General features: G+C 43.4%; 1 protein-coding gene across 1 annotated transcript in view; it reads right to left on the bottom strand.

The window, feature by feature from the left end:
* The window catches only part of LOC311235661 (adhesion G-protein coupled receptor V1-like), a gene marked incomplete at both ends in the record, with an annotated part of 226,226 nt that overhangs the window by 33,870 nt on the left and 174,972 nt on the right, over positions 1-17,384 (bottom strand). Inside the window, 4 exons of the mRNA XM_084323125.1 lie at positions 10,341-10,520; positions 10,727-10,909; positions 13,287-13,463; positions 16,705-16,907. Of these exons, the coding sequence (XP_084179251.1) occupies positions 10,341-10,520; positions 10,727-10,909; positions 13,287-13,463; positions 16,705-16,907 (743 nt within the window). The remainder of the gene's footprint in view (positions 1-10,340; positions 10,521-10,726; positions 10,910-13,286; positions 13,464-16,704; positions 16,908-17,384) is intronic.

A 17,384-nucleotide genomic window follows, 5' to 3' on the forward strand; every position in this document is an offset into this window, starting at 1 on the left:
TTAGCTGATGCATTCATCCAAAGCGACTTACAGATTGTGTACAACAAGTCAGCAAGAGGGCACCTCTGGCGACCAAGGGTCAGTTAAAAGGGGCACTTAACACACTGACTGCCAGACCCAAGATTTCTCGGGTTAACTCACCATGCGTTGGCTGCCAGACCCGAGATTTCTCGGGTTTTGATGTTTTTCTCTTTTATTCGATTATTTGTATTCATTATTCATCCACAACCTCAGTGTTACCATAGGAAATCATTCTGAAATCCCAAAAGTGAAATACCGGCCGCATCCTGCTAGGTGGCAGTATCGCCCACCCTTTGAAACCTTATTTCACACTGTGTGTTACATCTAAACCCCTCCGGGTGCAGAATTTAGACGGAACCAAGTAAATTGCTTCATCCGACCATTTCGAAATGCATCTAGCACACTCGATCCATAAGTTGTGCCAAATTATGTCCGGGACCAGATGGACTGGATCAATACTGGAAATCGCGATCAGACAATTGGAATATTCTTTTTGGAACAACACCGATCAAAGGTAAGGACTATATGACATAAATTTCACCTTGATCCTACAATGTTTTCATATCGATCCGGCCGATCAACGTATCAACGAATGCCGTTACTGGCGATCAAAGTATCAAATAACTACCCCCCCCTTTCATGCATTCATGATAAAACATAATACCTATTATATACCTTTGAATTGGAAATAGTAGCGTGTAAAGGCGAACAACGCCAACGCTATTAGCAGATTTCACGTATTGCTCCATAACAGTTACCAGGAATTAGCCAGGATCACTCTGAAACTATACAATATTCACCACGGTATAACACGCGAACGTATACATGAAAACATTTATAATTTTTCACATGTTGAACGATGGATAGTTGATGTCAAATGAGCCATAGTATTGTCTCCATAGCTATAATATAGAATATAGATATAGCCCTGCAAACACCGCAACACACAGTGAAAATCCCTATACTTTACAGAGCTGGGCAACTAAGTACAAAGATGGGGAAACAGCGTGGCAGTCAATGTGTTAAGGGGCACTTCGCAAAAAGACAATGCTGATGTACTTTGCACATAATCTCACACACATCCAAAAACTCTAAACAGTTTTGCACACATTCATTTTGTTATATATTTTATCTACTTTTTTCTCCTCCTTTTTTGTGATTTTCTCCCCATCCCAATTTACCTCTCGTGCCAATTCTCCCTCTCCTGTCCTGATCGTTGCTCGCATATGCCCCCCACTGGCCGGTTGTAGGGAGGATAGAAGCCTTGCATCACATGTCCCCTCTGATACATGTGGAGGCAGCCTGTCACTTCTTTTCACCTGCCAGTGCGGACTCTCATTTGGCGAGGAGTAACGTGTAGGAGGCTCACACTGCCCCCGCCATTTTCCTGACTTTTGCTGTGCAGGCGCCCAAACCGACCTGTAGGAGTCGCTGTTCACAACGACCAGACTACCACCCTTCGACTTCCCACCCGCTAACTCTGCCAATTGAGTTAGTATGACGGCTGGCCCAAGCCGGAGGCAACGCCGACAGCCGGATTCGAACCCGGTGTCTCTTGCGTTGGTGACGAGCGCAATGTCCGCTGCACCACCCAGCCGCGCGTCATTCATTTAGTTATTGAGAGTAAATTAGTTTGAATATGGCCCCCGGTGATGTCATCAGGGACATTGAATCATTGTGATGTCTCAATAACAGCACCGTGAAATTATGTAGATGAAAAGAATATAGCAATATCTTGTCTTATAGGGACTGCTACCATTATCATTTCATTGCTGCAGAGAATAAAAGTGATACAAAATAGATTTTCAAAAAGCGCCTTCAATCACTGGACCAAATAACTTCCCTATACTCCCTACTCCCGACCAAACAGGCTACAGGAGGTTCTACCAGCTAGGGTGAGAGTACGGCTATGCAATGCATATTGTGTTATTAGTGTGGTGGTGGTTCTAGTATTCGATCTGAAATTAGTTGATTTGCCTTTTTCATATTTTGCCAATATGTATTTGTTTGGTGGCCTAGCTTTAGGGTTCATATGAAATACCTTTTTTCAGAAGACCGACTGTCTGGAGAAGACAATTGCGACAAACTCAATGTTTTCCATGTTTTTATTTTTTATTTTTTATAGCTGTTGTATAACTATAACGCTATTGTGTTTTGTAAGTTGTGTTGCAGAATGCTACAAAATTAAACATGGAAAACATTGAGATTGTCGCAATTGTTGCATCATAGTTTATGTAGCAAATGTGTGTGTGTGTGTGTGTGTGTGTGTGTGTGTGTGTGTGTGTGTGTGTGTGTGTGTGTGTGTGTGTGTGTGTGTGTGTGTGTGTGCGTGCGTGCGTGCGTGCGTGCGTGCGTGCGTGCGTGCATGCGAGTTGCATGCACTTCCGGTGTGTAAATTTGCACTTCTCCATCATAGCCAATTTCTCATTCATCCAATATAACAATAATGTAGCACGGTAAGGTCAGCTGAATGGACTCCCCCCCCCCCCCCATGGAACTTAAATGCCCTCCTGTCCGGGTTATTTGTCAGAGGCTAGATTTAAGATGTAAGAAGGTATTGTGTAATACAAACACATCACTTTATGAAGGCAATCGACTCATAGTTGTGTAGACATCCCAGTCTCAATAAACATTATGCACCAATACCTCCTCACACTTGCCCTGTTGACACATTTTTACCAGTTTTATAAAGACCATAAAAAACTTTAAAAAAAAGTATTATTGTATTAGTTCAATTTAACACTATGATCGCAGGGAACGAGTTTTCACGTCATTCCGAGCCATGCTCATTCTGCCGAAGACGCCGTAACTCGTCTTTGATGTCAATATTTCAAAAATCTGTCATCGAAATCATATTTCCTTTCCGGAGCCCTGAGACACACTGCTGATCTCCTCTCAACTCTCTAGCGGTTCAAGAGCGCCATCTGGTGGCCGATCGGCAGATCGCCAACCGGATATTAACCTTTGAACCGGTAGTTCCGGCCACACGCTATAGCTCCCGCGACTCCATCTTGAAACACTGGATAATAGATTGCTCGCCCTAACTCAATAAACAACGTTATTTGGACGTATATACTATTATACAACCTGGAAATGGATCGGGCATTTCTACATCCCATAATAGAAATAAATCTGTTCCACGCTCATCTGCCAGCGGCGCGAGGAAGCCACGGTAAGATTCAGCGTTATTTTCTAACGTATTCTATACTAACTGATCTGATGAACATATGACCCACTCTGGATGAATCATCTAACGCTGCCCACGGAATTATAAACGATCCCCCGCCCATCCGGTCATCATCAGATGATATGTAGTAACTCCTAGAAGCACGTCCAGTTGAAACTTTTTATCTCGCACAGATTCCTACCAAACTGTATTTGATAATCAATATAATGCATTTAGGGCTATAAATCACGTTCTGAAGAAAGCTGCAGAAAACGATAAAAACATACTTATACTTTAGACCATATTTTAGTATGAATATGTGAATGAAAAAGTTTAACGTTGCTACACCCTGAACAATACATATAGGACATTGAATGGGCCATAATAATGGCAATTTAGCAATAGAATAAAAAAAGTTATAGCCCTGCAAAGAAGGGGAACTTCTCCATAGACAAATAGAGCTGGCGAGGGATGGTAAATTATGAATTTAATCCATGGCGATTAAAGTGTTAATTTGTATTTATAACTAAAATGTTTTTTTTTGTCTGTTTTTTTTTTTTTACATCTCGTTTTAGTTTGATAGGGAGCTCTTTAAATAGACTGTCAAATCAGTGTAGGTGGGACAATGGAGCGTCATCTAAGCGCTCACGGCTTAAGAGTGTCCTGCGAGAACTCACTTGGCCAATTCCTGTAAGGAATAACTCACATCATTAGTTTAACCATTTATTATATAATGCAGAATAAATGGCAATGGCAATACAGTTAGTCTTGGTGGTGTGGTATACTCTTCCCTGCTGCAAGAGGTCAAAGCATAACAACTTACGCAGAAGATAAAGCACAAGGGCAGACTGAGACTGAACAGCAGGGAGCACTGTGAATCCCCCAACACCAGCAGAGCTGAACCATATGCCAGGACACTGAGTATGTGTTTGAGACAAGGCCATCCTACCATAGTGGACTAGCCTACGTACCCTCAAACCATAAATTTTTTGTTAACCATTTTTACACCAAACCGTCACCTGATGCTCTTGTCATCTGTATTCCCTCTGGGGGCAGGGATTGAGATCCCTCCAGAGAACAGGCAAAGCCTCTGGTGTTCGTCAACAACCCCTACAGACGTACGCACAGGCAAGACACAAACCTGTTGCATCTCGGTATGTGCCAAATATTCTGCCTGATGAAAAGAACATGTGTACAGCGGAGCACCCACTGTTTCTTGGATTACCAGGATGTACAAATATATATCTTGGATCCGTCACAGGCTCAGAGACTGCCGCACGTCTCGAGAACATGTCTGCGATTCACCAAAGACAAAAACCAACTAATCTACTTTCATGTGAGAGTGTAACCCAGCCAGCCGCACGCTACTTAATGCAATTACTTTATTATACAGTTATAGTATCAAAGGCCAGTGTGGAAAGCAACTGAGTATTTTAACTCAACTACTCTAATTAAGTACAATTTGAGGTACTTGTATTTTACTGGAATATTTAAATAAAAATTACATACTTAATTACATTTCAAGGGCATATTGTACATTTGAACTCAAGTCAAATTATTTGTATAGCCCAGAATCACATTACACTGTTCCTCTGGCAGTGTGGCTATAATGGGTAGGGCACAATCCTGGCTCATGATCCGAGGATTGCCGGTTCGAGCCCCGGTTGCGTCTATTCTTTCCCCAATACATTTCCAGTTCCGCGTGCGCGTTCTGCGATCTGATTGGCCACGGACGTTTCTGGTGCTATCTGATTGGCCACTGACGTTTCTGGTCATGTGACATGTGCGCCCAATCGCGTGACGAGCTGTGTCTTTGCCCATTTCCGGGTCTAACAGCCTGCAAACTACCTAACGCCTAGTTTATCACTGGTTAAGCTTAGGCGACTCTTTCGAAGTTGGTTAAGGTTAGAGTTTGGAATCAGGGCTGGTGTTCTATCGCCCTGCTCGAAGACAAACTCTAACCTTAACCAACTTCGAAAGAGTGCCTAAGCTTAACCGGCGAAAGAACTTGCCGTCACACGATTGGGCGCACATGTCACATGACCAGAAACGTCAGTGGCCAATCAGAGCGCAGAAGGCGAACGTGGAACTGGAAATGTATTGGGGAAAGAATTCAGGCGCCCTGGTCAAGGCCTTGTCGGAAAGTGGTGTTGTTGTCCAGCAGGGGGCACTCTGTCCTCTGGACTTGGCTGTAACAAGGCCCCTGTCACAGTGATAGGAACACCGTACAGCTACAAATGCCGTCCTTCATATGAGGCGTTAAACCAAGGTCCCGGCTGAAAGAAGTAAGAACACAGGGCATGTATTGCAAAGAGTAGAGGGTTCCCCGATGTTCCTGGCCAAATTCCCAATCTGGTCTCTGACATCAAGGCCACCTAGGCAGTAGGCACCAAGGCCACCTAGGCTAGCTAGGCTAGCTTGCAGCCGAATAGCTTTCTACTGAACGCACAGGGAGGAAATTGGTATCTATCTTCTTATCTGGCTCTGGAGCGCATTTCCCATAATGTCTGTGTGTTCCTTTAACACATTGACGACCACGGCTTGCAGTGTAATATGTGGCTGGAGGACAACGCTTTGTCAACAAACCGATGTACTTTCTAACAGCTATATATATATACTTTATAGTATTGCTATCTGTCCATTCTCATTGTCACTTGAGTGCATAAACCGTGCCTTCATAATGGCTTAAAGAAAATAAAAATCCATCGGTTGGTTGTAATTTTATAGTGTCGTGAATATAAGCTTTATCGCAGTTTTTGTCTCGTCTTTTTTCTGGGAAGCTAGATATGAGGCTAAAGGCTAGTCACGTTATATCAAACGCCATTTCTGTTGTATATATACGAATGAAATAAAACAAACTGCGTAGCATCCGGACTATTACAGAGCATCTATGGATGAAATGGGGGCGGCGGGGGACGCCGATTAGTAGTATTGATTAGCAATACAGTGTGCTTTCAAGTAGCCATTTTCACTGATCGATCGCTTGCGTGTTACAACAATGTCCAATCCGGCTGTAATTTGGGTGAATAGTATCCTACCGTCAGCCCATGTGATCGCCGGCAGCATTTCGTCATTAGTCATCGGAATCTGGTAGATCGATATGTCCATTGGCTGATCATAAATCCCATTATTCCAGGCTGAAATCTGCGTTCGGTAACGTGATCAAAGATGGAGTATGTTCGGCTGGGATCGAGGCTCATATGAAACGCCCCAGACAGTAAAAAAAAATTACTTTCCCATTCAGCCTCAATGATACTGCAGTGGAGCGATGGTGCCCCTAAGAGGATCTGGCCGGTATTGCATGTCGCCGATTTAAATCTGGCGGGTAAATCTGCAGAGCCGATCGGGGACCTTGATCCGTTTATTAATATGGAATAAAACAATAACAACTTAACTCGTGGCTCTGGTCCTCAACGGGTGGAATCGAAACACGAGTTAACTCGTGGTTGGGCGGCAAAGTGTTAAGTAGGGGAACCGTGTACTTCTTCCCCCACTGTCAACGACACTGTCTCGTTGATCTATGGAACTCAACGGCAGTAATATCATAGAGTTATGACTGATAGAGTGTCCGTTGTCATGCAGATGACGACCAGCGGCCCATTGACTTCTATGTAGATGTCGAAACCTTGAAACTGCTCCAATATGAAAGGAGTGAGCCGAGTACAGTTTCAGGAGAAACACCACATCGCTTGCAGAGGAGACTGAGTCATGTTGAAAACCAGGACATTGACGTCGGTTTTCCCTCCTCATGACGAACAGTGGGTCGGTCAGTTAGCTTGCTGGCGCCATTTCAGATACGGCCCAACATAGAAGAGAGGAGACAGAAATCAGAATTACAATGGTAGATTACAATACAGTAGGTGCTCCTTCCAGGACCTCTCACATTGGAATCCAGTTTCAGCTGGATGGTGAACACGAGAGAGAGAGAACTATCGAATCAACCATAGTGAGTTCATTGGCAAGATCGATCAGCTATTGCTAGAGTACTTCCCCCACACCTTAACAACCCATGGGGGCAGTGAGGAAGACTCAATAAAAAGACCCAAAGGACCCCTGCCTTAAACGAGACAGCAGTTGTGTACTAAGAGTGTTAAATGTATTCAAAGGCAAGCCATTTAACATTGCCTTCTGGAAATTCTTTCCTTAAGCCATTGAAGAGGCAGATGGGGGGAATTACTGAGCAGGCTACATGAGGTTGACTCCAGAAGCCACAGTCGAAACTGAATCCCAGCTGGGTGCTTTATGAAAGAAGACTACTTGCATGATTTGAAACAATGCATAATAAAGGCACAGAGTCCACAGACCATGATAAGAGGCATCGGTAATGACCGCTTTAGCAAACCAATAGCACCTGTGCCAAAGAGTTTAGCTAAATTGCATGTCTACTGAAGCATAGAACAGTGAGAATGGGGTGAGGTGTCAGACCATGCTGCTTTGCTGAAAATTATTATGGTTCTTGCAAAAAGTGCTAAAACCTCTTTCAACTAAATAAAAAAAAATGACCTTGTGGTGCAGCTGGATTCGCAGGGTTCGCTGTGTAACAAACCATCTGGCGCATCAGGTTAAAAGACAATAGCCTACTGTGATAATTGTCTTTAGTGCCAAAGAAGAAAGGCTGAAAGTCTGTGCTCATTGGCTCTTTCTCTGAACACATTACACAGATTTGTGTAACCACTTCAAAAGAAAATGCCCACTTTCTGTGCAGTGGTAGAGAGACCCTGGAATAAATCATATATCTCTCAACACATTGCAACTTCTATCTCAACATGTTGCAAAGTGGTATTCTAAACATTCTGTGAAAGGCCCACACAGACCATTTTATAAACAGGCAAAAACTTTTATGTTCACCACTGCCTTTACGTACATACATTAGCGTATTTACTACTCGTCATATGCATATTCACATGTTACACTGTATTAACCTGTAGTGCACTTTACTGTCACTCTGCATGCTGTGGAGATGCCAACTTATTTTCATTGTACTGTACTAGGTGCCGTGCAATGACCATCCATTTTATCCTCTGAATCGACTGAACATCACCTGCTATGATTTGATTCCTGAGATTAGATGAAGCAGCAGGAGGGAACAGGGTTACTGGGGGAGAGTTCTGCTCTGTGTGACGTCAGCTGACCTCCCGTGTAGCAGAAGCACGTAGAGGTGAACTGTAGCCGTAGCAGATCTATAAGCAGCAGATGCTGAAGTAAGGACTTCCTGCACAGAGTCATCATTCGATAGTTGGATATAGATAGTGTAACCGAGACGATTTGAATCAGGGACCATAGGATCCATTAGGCGGCTGCACCAACCCGCTGAGCTAAAGGGTCAGACCCGTTAGCAGGTGCTGGTTGACTGCGACCGACTCATCTGTAGTTTACAGTAGGTCATGTGGTGGTGGTGTGGCCGGGATCAAATTCCCAGCGGCAGTGAATGGTGACGTCTAGTTGCGCCTGACGCTTGACCGGCCCACTGTCTCATTGAGGGGCTTGGATTATTAACTTTATCAACTCAATAGCTTGTCTTCATTCCAGAAGCCGTCGTCCCGCTTGACCGGGGACATGGTGGGGAAGAGTTGAGCGGCAGGTGAAAACGAAAATAGAGCCGATGTCAGTTGTGGAAAGTAAGTATACAATTTCGAGCTACTTGTAGCCTACACTTTACGTGAGTATTTTCCTTTTAGGGAACTTTATATATTTACTCCACTACTCCATTGTACTTTTTACTCCACTACATTTATCTGAACCCATCAGTTGCTAGTTACTTTGAAGAAAAAGATTTTGCATAGAAACCATGACAAAAATGTATAAAGATGATATACTTTCACAGAGGACATAATCAGGAGCATAACTGGATGACATTATAGAGGTCAATGGATTGAGGATTGAATGCTCCCAAGCACTGGAATACACAAACATGTAGAATGCATACTTTTACTTTAGATACTTAAGTACATTCAATAGCAAATACTTCTCTACTTTTACTTAAGTCAAATTTGAACGGAGTACTTCTTCCACCACTGGCCGATGTACTTGCATGAAAATGAGAACACGGGCAGTGAAAACCCTACTGGCAGGTACAGCAGCAGCAAGACCCTGTGAACAGGGAGTTCTTTAACACTTTCAGTGCCAACGATGAGATTTCTCGTTAGTTCATGCCAACCGTTGAGTGCCAGCCGACAAGAGATCTCGTTTTTAATCGAAATTTTTTTTATTATCGATTTCCATTAATTTGTCATCAATCTAGCCTGATGTTACCAGTGGGGATCTGTCTGAACTCGAACAGGGAAAATACCGCCCCCTATCGTCTCTCCGGATGGTACTGCACCCCTTTGGATTGGATTGAATGAAACGCATGGAGAAAAAAAAGTCCTGCTTCCACATTTTACTTGTCAGACAAGTAACCGGAGACGATCGAAGTCATTGTCCACCATCAGAACAGCGGAGAATGTGTGTTTCCAGTACCCAGTGTTGGATCAATAAACGCGATAGATATTTGGAATGGCGATCAGGAATTGGAATAATCTTTTTGGAGAACATCTGATCTGAGGTAAGGAATCTATTTTACCAGTCTTGGGATAATCAGAGCTATTTTCACCTATATATCAGCGTGTGCCATATGTGTGTGTCTGTGTGTGTGTGCGATCAGGAAATAATATAATCGATTTTTCAGCCCGCTTCTATAGCGTGCATAAGTACACATATACTATAGATAATCTAGCGTTTATTTGAAAACTATTCATAAATAGGCAGAAAAATTACAACGTGTTTTGTGTATTCCAGTAAAGGGCGTTTATCACAGAATCTAAATTTTCTTCTGAAACTTTAAAAAAAAATTGCATTTTTCAAAATGGTATAAAACGGAAATGAACCGATTAAAAAACAATCCGTTTCGACAATGTTGACTGCAAACAAGTAATTGATAAGCGATGGCCATATTAGACACATAGTCATAATTTAAGATATAGTTTATGCGTTCGCAAATATGAGAGCTCTGTCATTGAAGTGGGTGGTGGCACGCAACGGGGTTCCAGGGCACCGCATGGCTGGCACGGAAAGTGTTAAAGAGACAGTGTAGGTGGAACGATGGAACGTCAGCTGAGCTCTCACAGCTCCACGCTCAGTAATGGAGAACATTTTAGGTTCAGTTTATACTTACTTCCTGCTCCAGGAATCCAAATCGTCCCAGAGGAGAGTCATTGGGTGGAATGCTGACGGTCACAGAGGTCACCTCCCCCAGTCTGGCTCCACCTATCACACGTAGCAGAGTCACGGTGAAGGTCTCGGCGGTCTCCACCACCTCGTCGTCTATGATGGTGATGTTAATCATGGCTTCCCTCTGAAAAGACAGGAATAAAATGCATGTTGTAGTAATATACAGTCCTGAACCTCTATGATGACTTAACTATCACTCTGTAATAAACAGTAGACAGCTGTAAGAAATAAGCTACATCAAATCAATCTCAAACCAGGTAAGATCTCCAAATAAGTGAGGTGGGTGATATGTTAATTTACAATGGGGACACATTTTGTCACTGATATTACCTGCCCATCTTGTAAGGTGATATTCCCAGAGGCAGGACCGAAGTCATCCGAGCTGGCAGTGATTGGTTGAGCCTCCCAGTAGATTACCACTCTTCCTGTTCTCCCAGCCAATCTCACCACGGGTAAGTGGAGGAAGTTGTCTGGGGGTGGCAACTCATAGGCCAACACCCTTCCTGGAATATCCTGGACAGCACATTTAGAGGGACATAAAAAAAACATTTAGGCAAAATGCTTATCCTGCCCTTTCACCTTTGTTTCTAGTATAGAATCAGAGTTTAGTTAGTGATAAGATAAGATAAGATAAGATATTCCTTTATTGATCCCCTTGGGAAAATGTGGGCATCATAACAGCATGGAGGAGGGGGGAGGGGAGGTACAGGTATGGGCAGGATAATAGTAGACATAAATATAGGCAATAAAATGAGATCTGAAAATAGAAATATGAGGAAAAAATATGAATGAATGAATGAATGACTTTTATTTATATAGCATCCTTCACAGCACGAATGCACAGGGTGCTTTACACTACAGCTTATATAAAAATAAATGAAATAAATGACAACGACAGACAGCAGTTAAAAAAACAGTGAAACCAGATAAAAAAGTAGAATAAAAGAATTTGGATAAAATCATGAGTCACTAATTAAAAAACAAAACTATAGGAACAGTGAGGACAAGAAAAGGTGCCTATGCATGACCAAAGGCCTGTCTGAACAAATGTGTTTTTAGTTGTTTTTTAAAAGAGTTTTCAGAGGGGGCAGTTCGCAGGTCCAGGGGGAGAGCGTTCCAGAGCCTTGGTGCTGTCACCTCGAAGGCTCGATCACCCCTTGTTTTAAGCCTGGACCTGGGGACCACCAGGAGGTGCTGATCGGCAGATCTGAGTGAGCGGGTGTTGGTGTAGGGATGGATGAGTTCAGTGATGTAGATAGGGGCCTGACCGTGGAGTGCTCTGAAAGTGAAAGTGAGGACTTTGAAGTGAATTCTATAGTGTACCGGGAGCCAGTGCAGGGATACCAGAATGGGAGTGATGTGACATAATTTTTTTTGACTTTGTGAGTAGCCTGGCTGCAGCATTTTGGACCATTTGTAGTTTGTCTGTGGATGATTTGGTGAGACAGGTGAAAAGTGAGTTGCAGTAGTCAAGCCTAGAGGAAATAAAAGCATGCACGGACAGTTCTAGTTCAGAGTGAGATATGATGGTGCGTAGTTTTTGCAATGTTTCTGAGGTGAAAGAAGCAGGTGCGTGTGAGTGTTTTGACATGTTTGTCTAGGTTCATGGCCTGGTCGAAGACAACACCCAGGTTTCTCAGGTGAGGACGTATGTTGTCTTTAAGGGACCCCAAGTGAGTGGCCACTCTAGCTGCAGTCTTTTCAGCTGCTACGATCAGCACCTCCGTTTTTTTTTTAGCATTTAACTGGAGGAAGTTACTCCCCATCCAGCTCTCAATGCCGAGCAGGCACTCCTGGAGAAGGCTGAGTTGTACAGTGTAAACAATGTAAACAATGTAAACAATATAATTAACTGAATATAAAAATATGAGAAAACAGTGTAAACAAATGTGCAGTCTGTATGTGTATCGGTTATATTATACCGCTGCTGGCGGGACAAAACCTCATAACTCCAAAAACCCAACTTTTCAGCAGATGAAAAAAACGAACACAGATTTGAGGGTGAATAGAGTTAGGAGGTTTAGACAGATGATCGGTTTAATGCTTTCCCATTGTTTAAACTTTGTAAAACCCACACACACATATGGAGGATGATCTACGGAGTTGATTTATATAAAAAAAAATTTATAATTAAAATGGAGTTATGAGGTTTTGTCCGGCCAGCAGCGATACGTTACAATAAATATAGGCAATAACAATTTTGAATCTAAATATATACTATGAGTAAGAGTAAAACTAAACAGTAGACACAAGGTGCAATATAGGCGGCTAAGTGGCGCAGTGGGCAAGGCGCTCGCCACTAACGCAGGAGATGCTGGGTTCGAGCCCAGCTCTTGGCGTTGCTACCAGCTTGGCTGGTCGTTCATACTAACACAATTGGCAGTGTTAGGGGTGGGAAAGCTGGTGGGTGGGGATTGGACGTTGTGGACAGCGACTACTACAGGTCGGTTGGTGCGCCTGTTTAGCAGAATCAGGAAGTAACGGCTGCAGCGTGAGCCTCACACGCGCTACTCCTCGCCACTGAGAGATTGCGCTGTACAGGTGAAAAGATGCGACAGCTGCCTCCTCGTGTACCGGAGGGGACACGTGATGCAAGGCTTGGTCCTCACTGCAGCCGACCAGTGGGAGGCATGGTCTAGCAACGTTCGAGACAGGGGAGGGGAGAATTGAAGGGAGAATTGGCGAGGCGAAATTGGGATGGGAGAAAAAAAGTGGATAAAAAAAACAAGGTGCAATATAAACAAGGTACCCTAACCCTAGTGGTGATTGTAAGAGAAGAGTAAGAATTCCTTCATCGCTATCAATAACAATAAATGTGGCGATAACAAACATCATCATCATGCTTCACATCGGATCACGGTGAAACACGACCCTGATATCACTGCTTCACCTCGGTCACGTTGAACTGGAGGATTCCTCTGGGGTCGTCGTTCTCTTGGACGGTGACCTCGGCGACCTCCCGGCCGGGCCTCTTCACGCTGGGCCGGCCTGCCCCCGTGGAGCCCCCTACCAGCTCCACGCCGGTGATGTTCACCAGGAAACTCTCCGCCAGCTCCGGGACGTCATCCTGTGGGACGCACACACACATGGATGAATAAGCACACACACACACACACACACACACACACACACACACACATGGACGAATACACACACACACACAGATATTTCTCTGAGTTCTAAAATCAGTCACCGAATTTGGTTTTGGCGGTCAGGGCCGCCGCCGCCGACGGCACGAACAATAATAACCTCACCACTAAACGAGCAGGAAGATCAACAAGGCTTCGACACGGCTGAGGAGTGAGCGCACTATATATTTAAACTAAAGTCCTCCCTGCGCGCCACTTCTCGTGCCAACTTTGTCCCATAACAACCCTAATGAAGGCTGGCAGCTCCGGAGCAACACAGAAACCGAGCCCCGTGTTTTCAGGCTTCTATACCCACTTCCAGCCTGAACACAAGACATAAACATCGCTCCCATTAGTGGGGAGGTTAAAATAGACACCAGAGAGAGAGAGAGAGAGAGAGAGAGAGAGAGAGAGAGAGAGAGAGATAGAGAGAGAGAGCGAGAGAGAGAGATAGAGGGAGAGATATACATACATACAGAGAGAGAGAGAGAGAGAGAGAGAGAGAGAGAGAGAGAGAGAGAGAGAGAGAGAGAGAGAGAGAGAGAGAGAGAGAGAGAGAGAGAGATAGAGGGAGAGATATACATACATACAGAGAGAGAGAGAGAGAGAGAGAGAGAGAGAGAGAGAGAGAGAGAGAGAGAGAGAGAGAGAGAGAGAGAGAGAGAGAGAGAGAAATACCACGGTTAGTTTGGCATAACGGTAACCGTGGAGGGTACCGTAAATGTATCTATTTCTGGAGGGAGGGAGGAGGGAGGGAGGGAGGGAGGGAGGGAGGGAGGGAGGGAGGGAGGGAGGGGGGGTACTGGTTTCTCCCTCTACTACACTGCAGACCTTAATGGTTTTAGGCCCAAGGCTGGTGCTGGCGGTGGCTGGGCTGGTTAGAGGGTTTCAGCTGAAGGGAACTCACAGGCACCAGACCAGCTACTGTAGCTTGCTTCAAACCCCCCGAATGGCCTGGCGTCTGGCTGGTGCAGGCCGATGCACCACACTGGAGCTGGGAAACTCTACCGCCCTTCATCTTGAGAAGGAGCTAGGAGCTGGCTCATTCAGACGGTATCCTCTAGCTCAGGGGTGGCCAACCAGTCAGAGACTAAGAGCCACAAAAATGACTGTGGTACCACAAAGAGCCACACCATATACCAGCGTTTCTCAACCTTTTTTTCAGTCACGGCACCCTTCATGCGTTTATAGGTCCCACCCTCTGGCCTCTGAAGTTGCTAATGTCTTTTTTATTTGGGCCTCACAGGGTTAACCTCTTAAGCCCGAACGCTCCGGTACTGGACCGCAAATGACATCACGACATAAATCCATCTCTACAGAATGTATGAATTAATGTTGCACTGACTTCTGGATTTACTTTTTTATTTCTCTTATTTTTCAGGATTATCTCCCACAAACCTGAATGTTATTGCCATAAAACAGAACGCAGTTAGTTTCTCTACCTTTCTGTGAACGTCTAGCAAAAACCTGCGTTGCAATCTGATGAAAAATGGTGGAGAAATTTACATTATAAAAAATAGAATAGAATAGAAATACTTTTATTATCCCGAGGGAAATTTGACACTGCAAATCACTCAACATTAAACATTTAGATGCTCTGTCAAAACTCATGTACATATACCGATATGCACTACTTTGATTACTTGTATTATTGCACAATGTCGTTCTATTGGATTCTTATTATATTATTATTATTGTATTATGCACAATCGTTGCAGGCAAGACCCCCCGCATTTCATTGTATACTTGTATGCCGTGACAAATAAAACTCTTGACTTGACTTGACTTTAGACAGAACAGGTCACGAATAAGAATAACAAAACCAATAAAATTGCCTAAGAATAAGAATAGAATAAAATAGAATAAAAATAGAATAAAATATAAGAATAAAATATAAGAATAGAATAGAATAAAAATGGAATAAAATATACAGTAAATAAATACAGTAAAAATATACTGAAGTCTACAGTAGGTGAAATATTGCACAGTGCTATTTCAAAAGTAAGAGTCCAGGAAGATGGTAACTGTCACTCTGTGCTCAGTGATGCAGTGAGCAAAAAAGTAACTGTACTTAGAGTAGATTTCATTCACGGTTTGTGAATCACGCCTGGTGACACTAAATCCAGATTGAACTGGCCATTGGAAAGGGGAGATTTGGCCCGATCCATAGATGTGCGACTTGGCCATAATAAGGTAATTTATAGGCCTGATATCAAATTGCATGCATCCGGATGGCAGAATTCAGTACTGTATCTACAAAACCTTCTGTTTAATCATCTTCCCTTTATTCATTTGCTTCGATTTTTCTGGTCTGGTAAATTTTAGCATGATGTACAAAGATAAAAAAAATATATATATATAGAATTGATATTCTCCTTTGGTTCATTACAATTTACTCAAGCCGTAACAGACACAATATTTCTGACACTGGGAATACATTCCCTGAGATCCATAGATGTCTCTAGATTCAGATACCAAGAACATGAAAATGGACCATTTAAAAAAGAAAAAGTCTATAAATGTTTATTCTACGTTCTTATGGAATGAAAAAAAAATATATATTATATAATTTTTTATAATTTTTTTCTTTTTAATCAATGGATTAAAGAGCCACACATTGACGGCCAAAGAACCGCATGCGGTTCGCGAGCCGCGGGTTGGCCACCCTCGTCACACTCTAGTGATGTTCTTGCTTGTATGTTCCAAATGGTTCCATCCTATTAAAAATGGTATGTCTTTGGTCGGTTGCTTGTTTCGTTTTTGTTTTGTCCTTTTGTTTACTCTTTTTCCAGTAGGCTACTGTATGCTTCCTAAATGTTTTGGTAATTTTTACATCTATTTTTAAATGTTTACACCTCAGCAAGATTAGAGGTTGCCAGGAATTCAAGAAGTATATTACATTCTACTCTATTATATTCTACTTACTATTCTACTATTCTATCTATTATTATTATTATTATTATTATTATTATTATTATTATTATTATTATTATTATTATTATTATTATTATTATTATTATTATTATTATTATTATTACTCTGTACCCTTTACTATATATTTTATTGCTGTTATCTTGGCCAGGTCTCCCTCGCAAAAGAGATCTTGCATCTCAATGGGACTTCCTGGTTAAATAAAGGTTAAATAATAATATAAACCACCACCTTATACTCTCTCCTTACCGGTAAGATGGTGATAGTGACGAGGACCACGGTGGCTCCGTCGGTCATGATGACGGTGTCCTCTTTAGCGGTGTAGTCCCGTCCTGCCGAGGCCTGGTTGGACGGGGGCTGGGACAGGGCCGGCCTGGTCTGGTAACGGACCGCCAGCTCCCCAGACCATCCCTGCTCCCTCACTATGGACAGGGTCACATTCACAGGACTCCCTGGAGGGGGAGAGAAGACACAGGAGGATGAAGAGGAGGGTGGAACTCGACTACTCTCAGGAGGATGAAGAGGAGGGTGGAACTCGACTACTCTCGGGTGGATGAAGAGGAGGGTGGAACTCGACTACTCTCAGGAGGATGAAGAGGAGGGTGGAACTCGACTACTCTCGGGTGGATGAAGAGGAGGGTGGAACTCGACTACTCTCAGGAGGATGAAGAGGAGGGTGGAACTCGACTACTCTCGGGTGGTTGAGAACGATTAGAAACCACGGCCTCTAAGCTGTGAAAGCCGTCACCGTGAAGCCTGATGAAAGGCTTTCATAACCGACGCGCTTTGGTTTTAATAAAGAAGTTGGCCTCCGAGCGGAGCTGAATTCAACCTTCTCTTTGGTCTACGCTACAGTAAGAACCTGGGTTGGCTAGCAAAGTACTGGCACAAAAGCGCTTTTCTTCAACTTGCAACCGAGACCAGGATAA

The sequence above is a fragment of the Notolepis coatsorum genome, assembly GCF_963971535.1.
Source record: "Notolepis coatsorum genome assembly, chromosome: 10".
Taxonomy (NCBI): Eukaryota; Metazoa; Chordata; class Actinopteri; order Aulopiformes; family Paralepididae; genus Notolepis; species Notolepis coatsorum.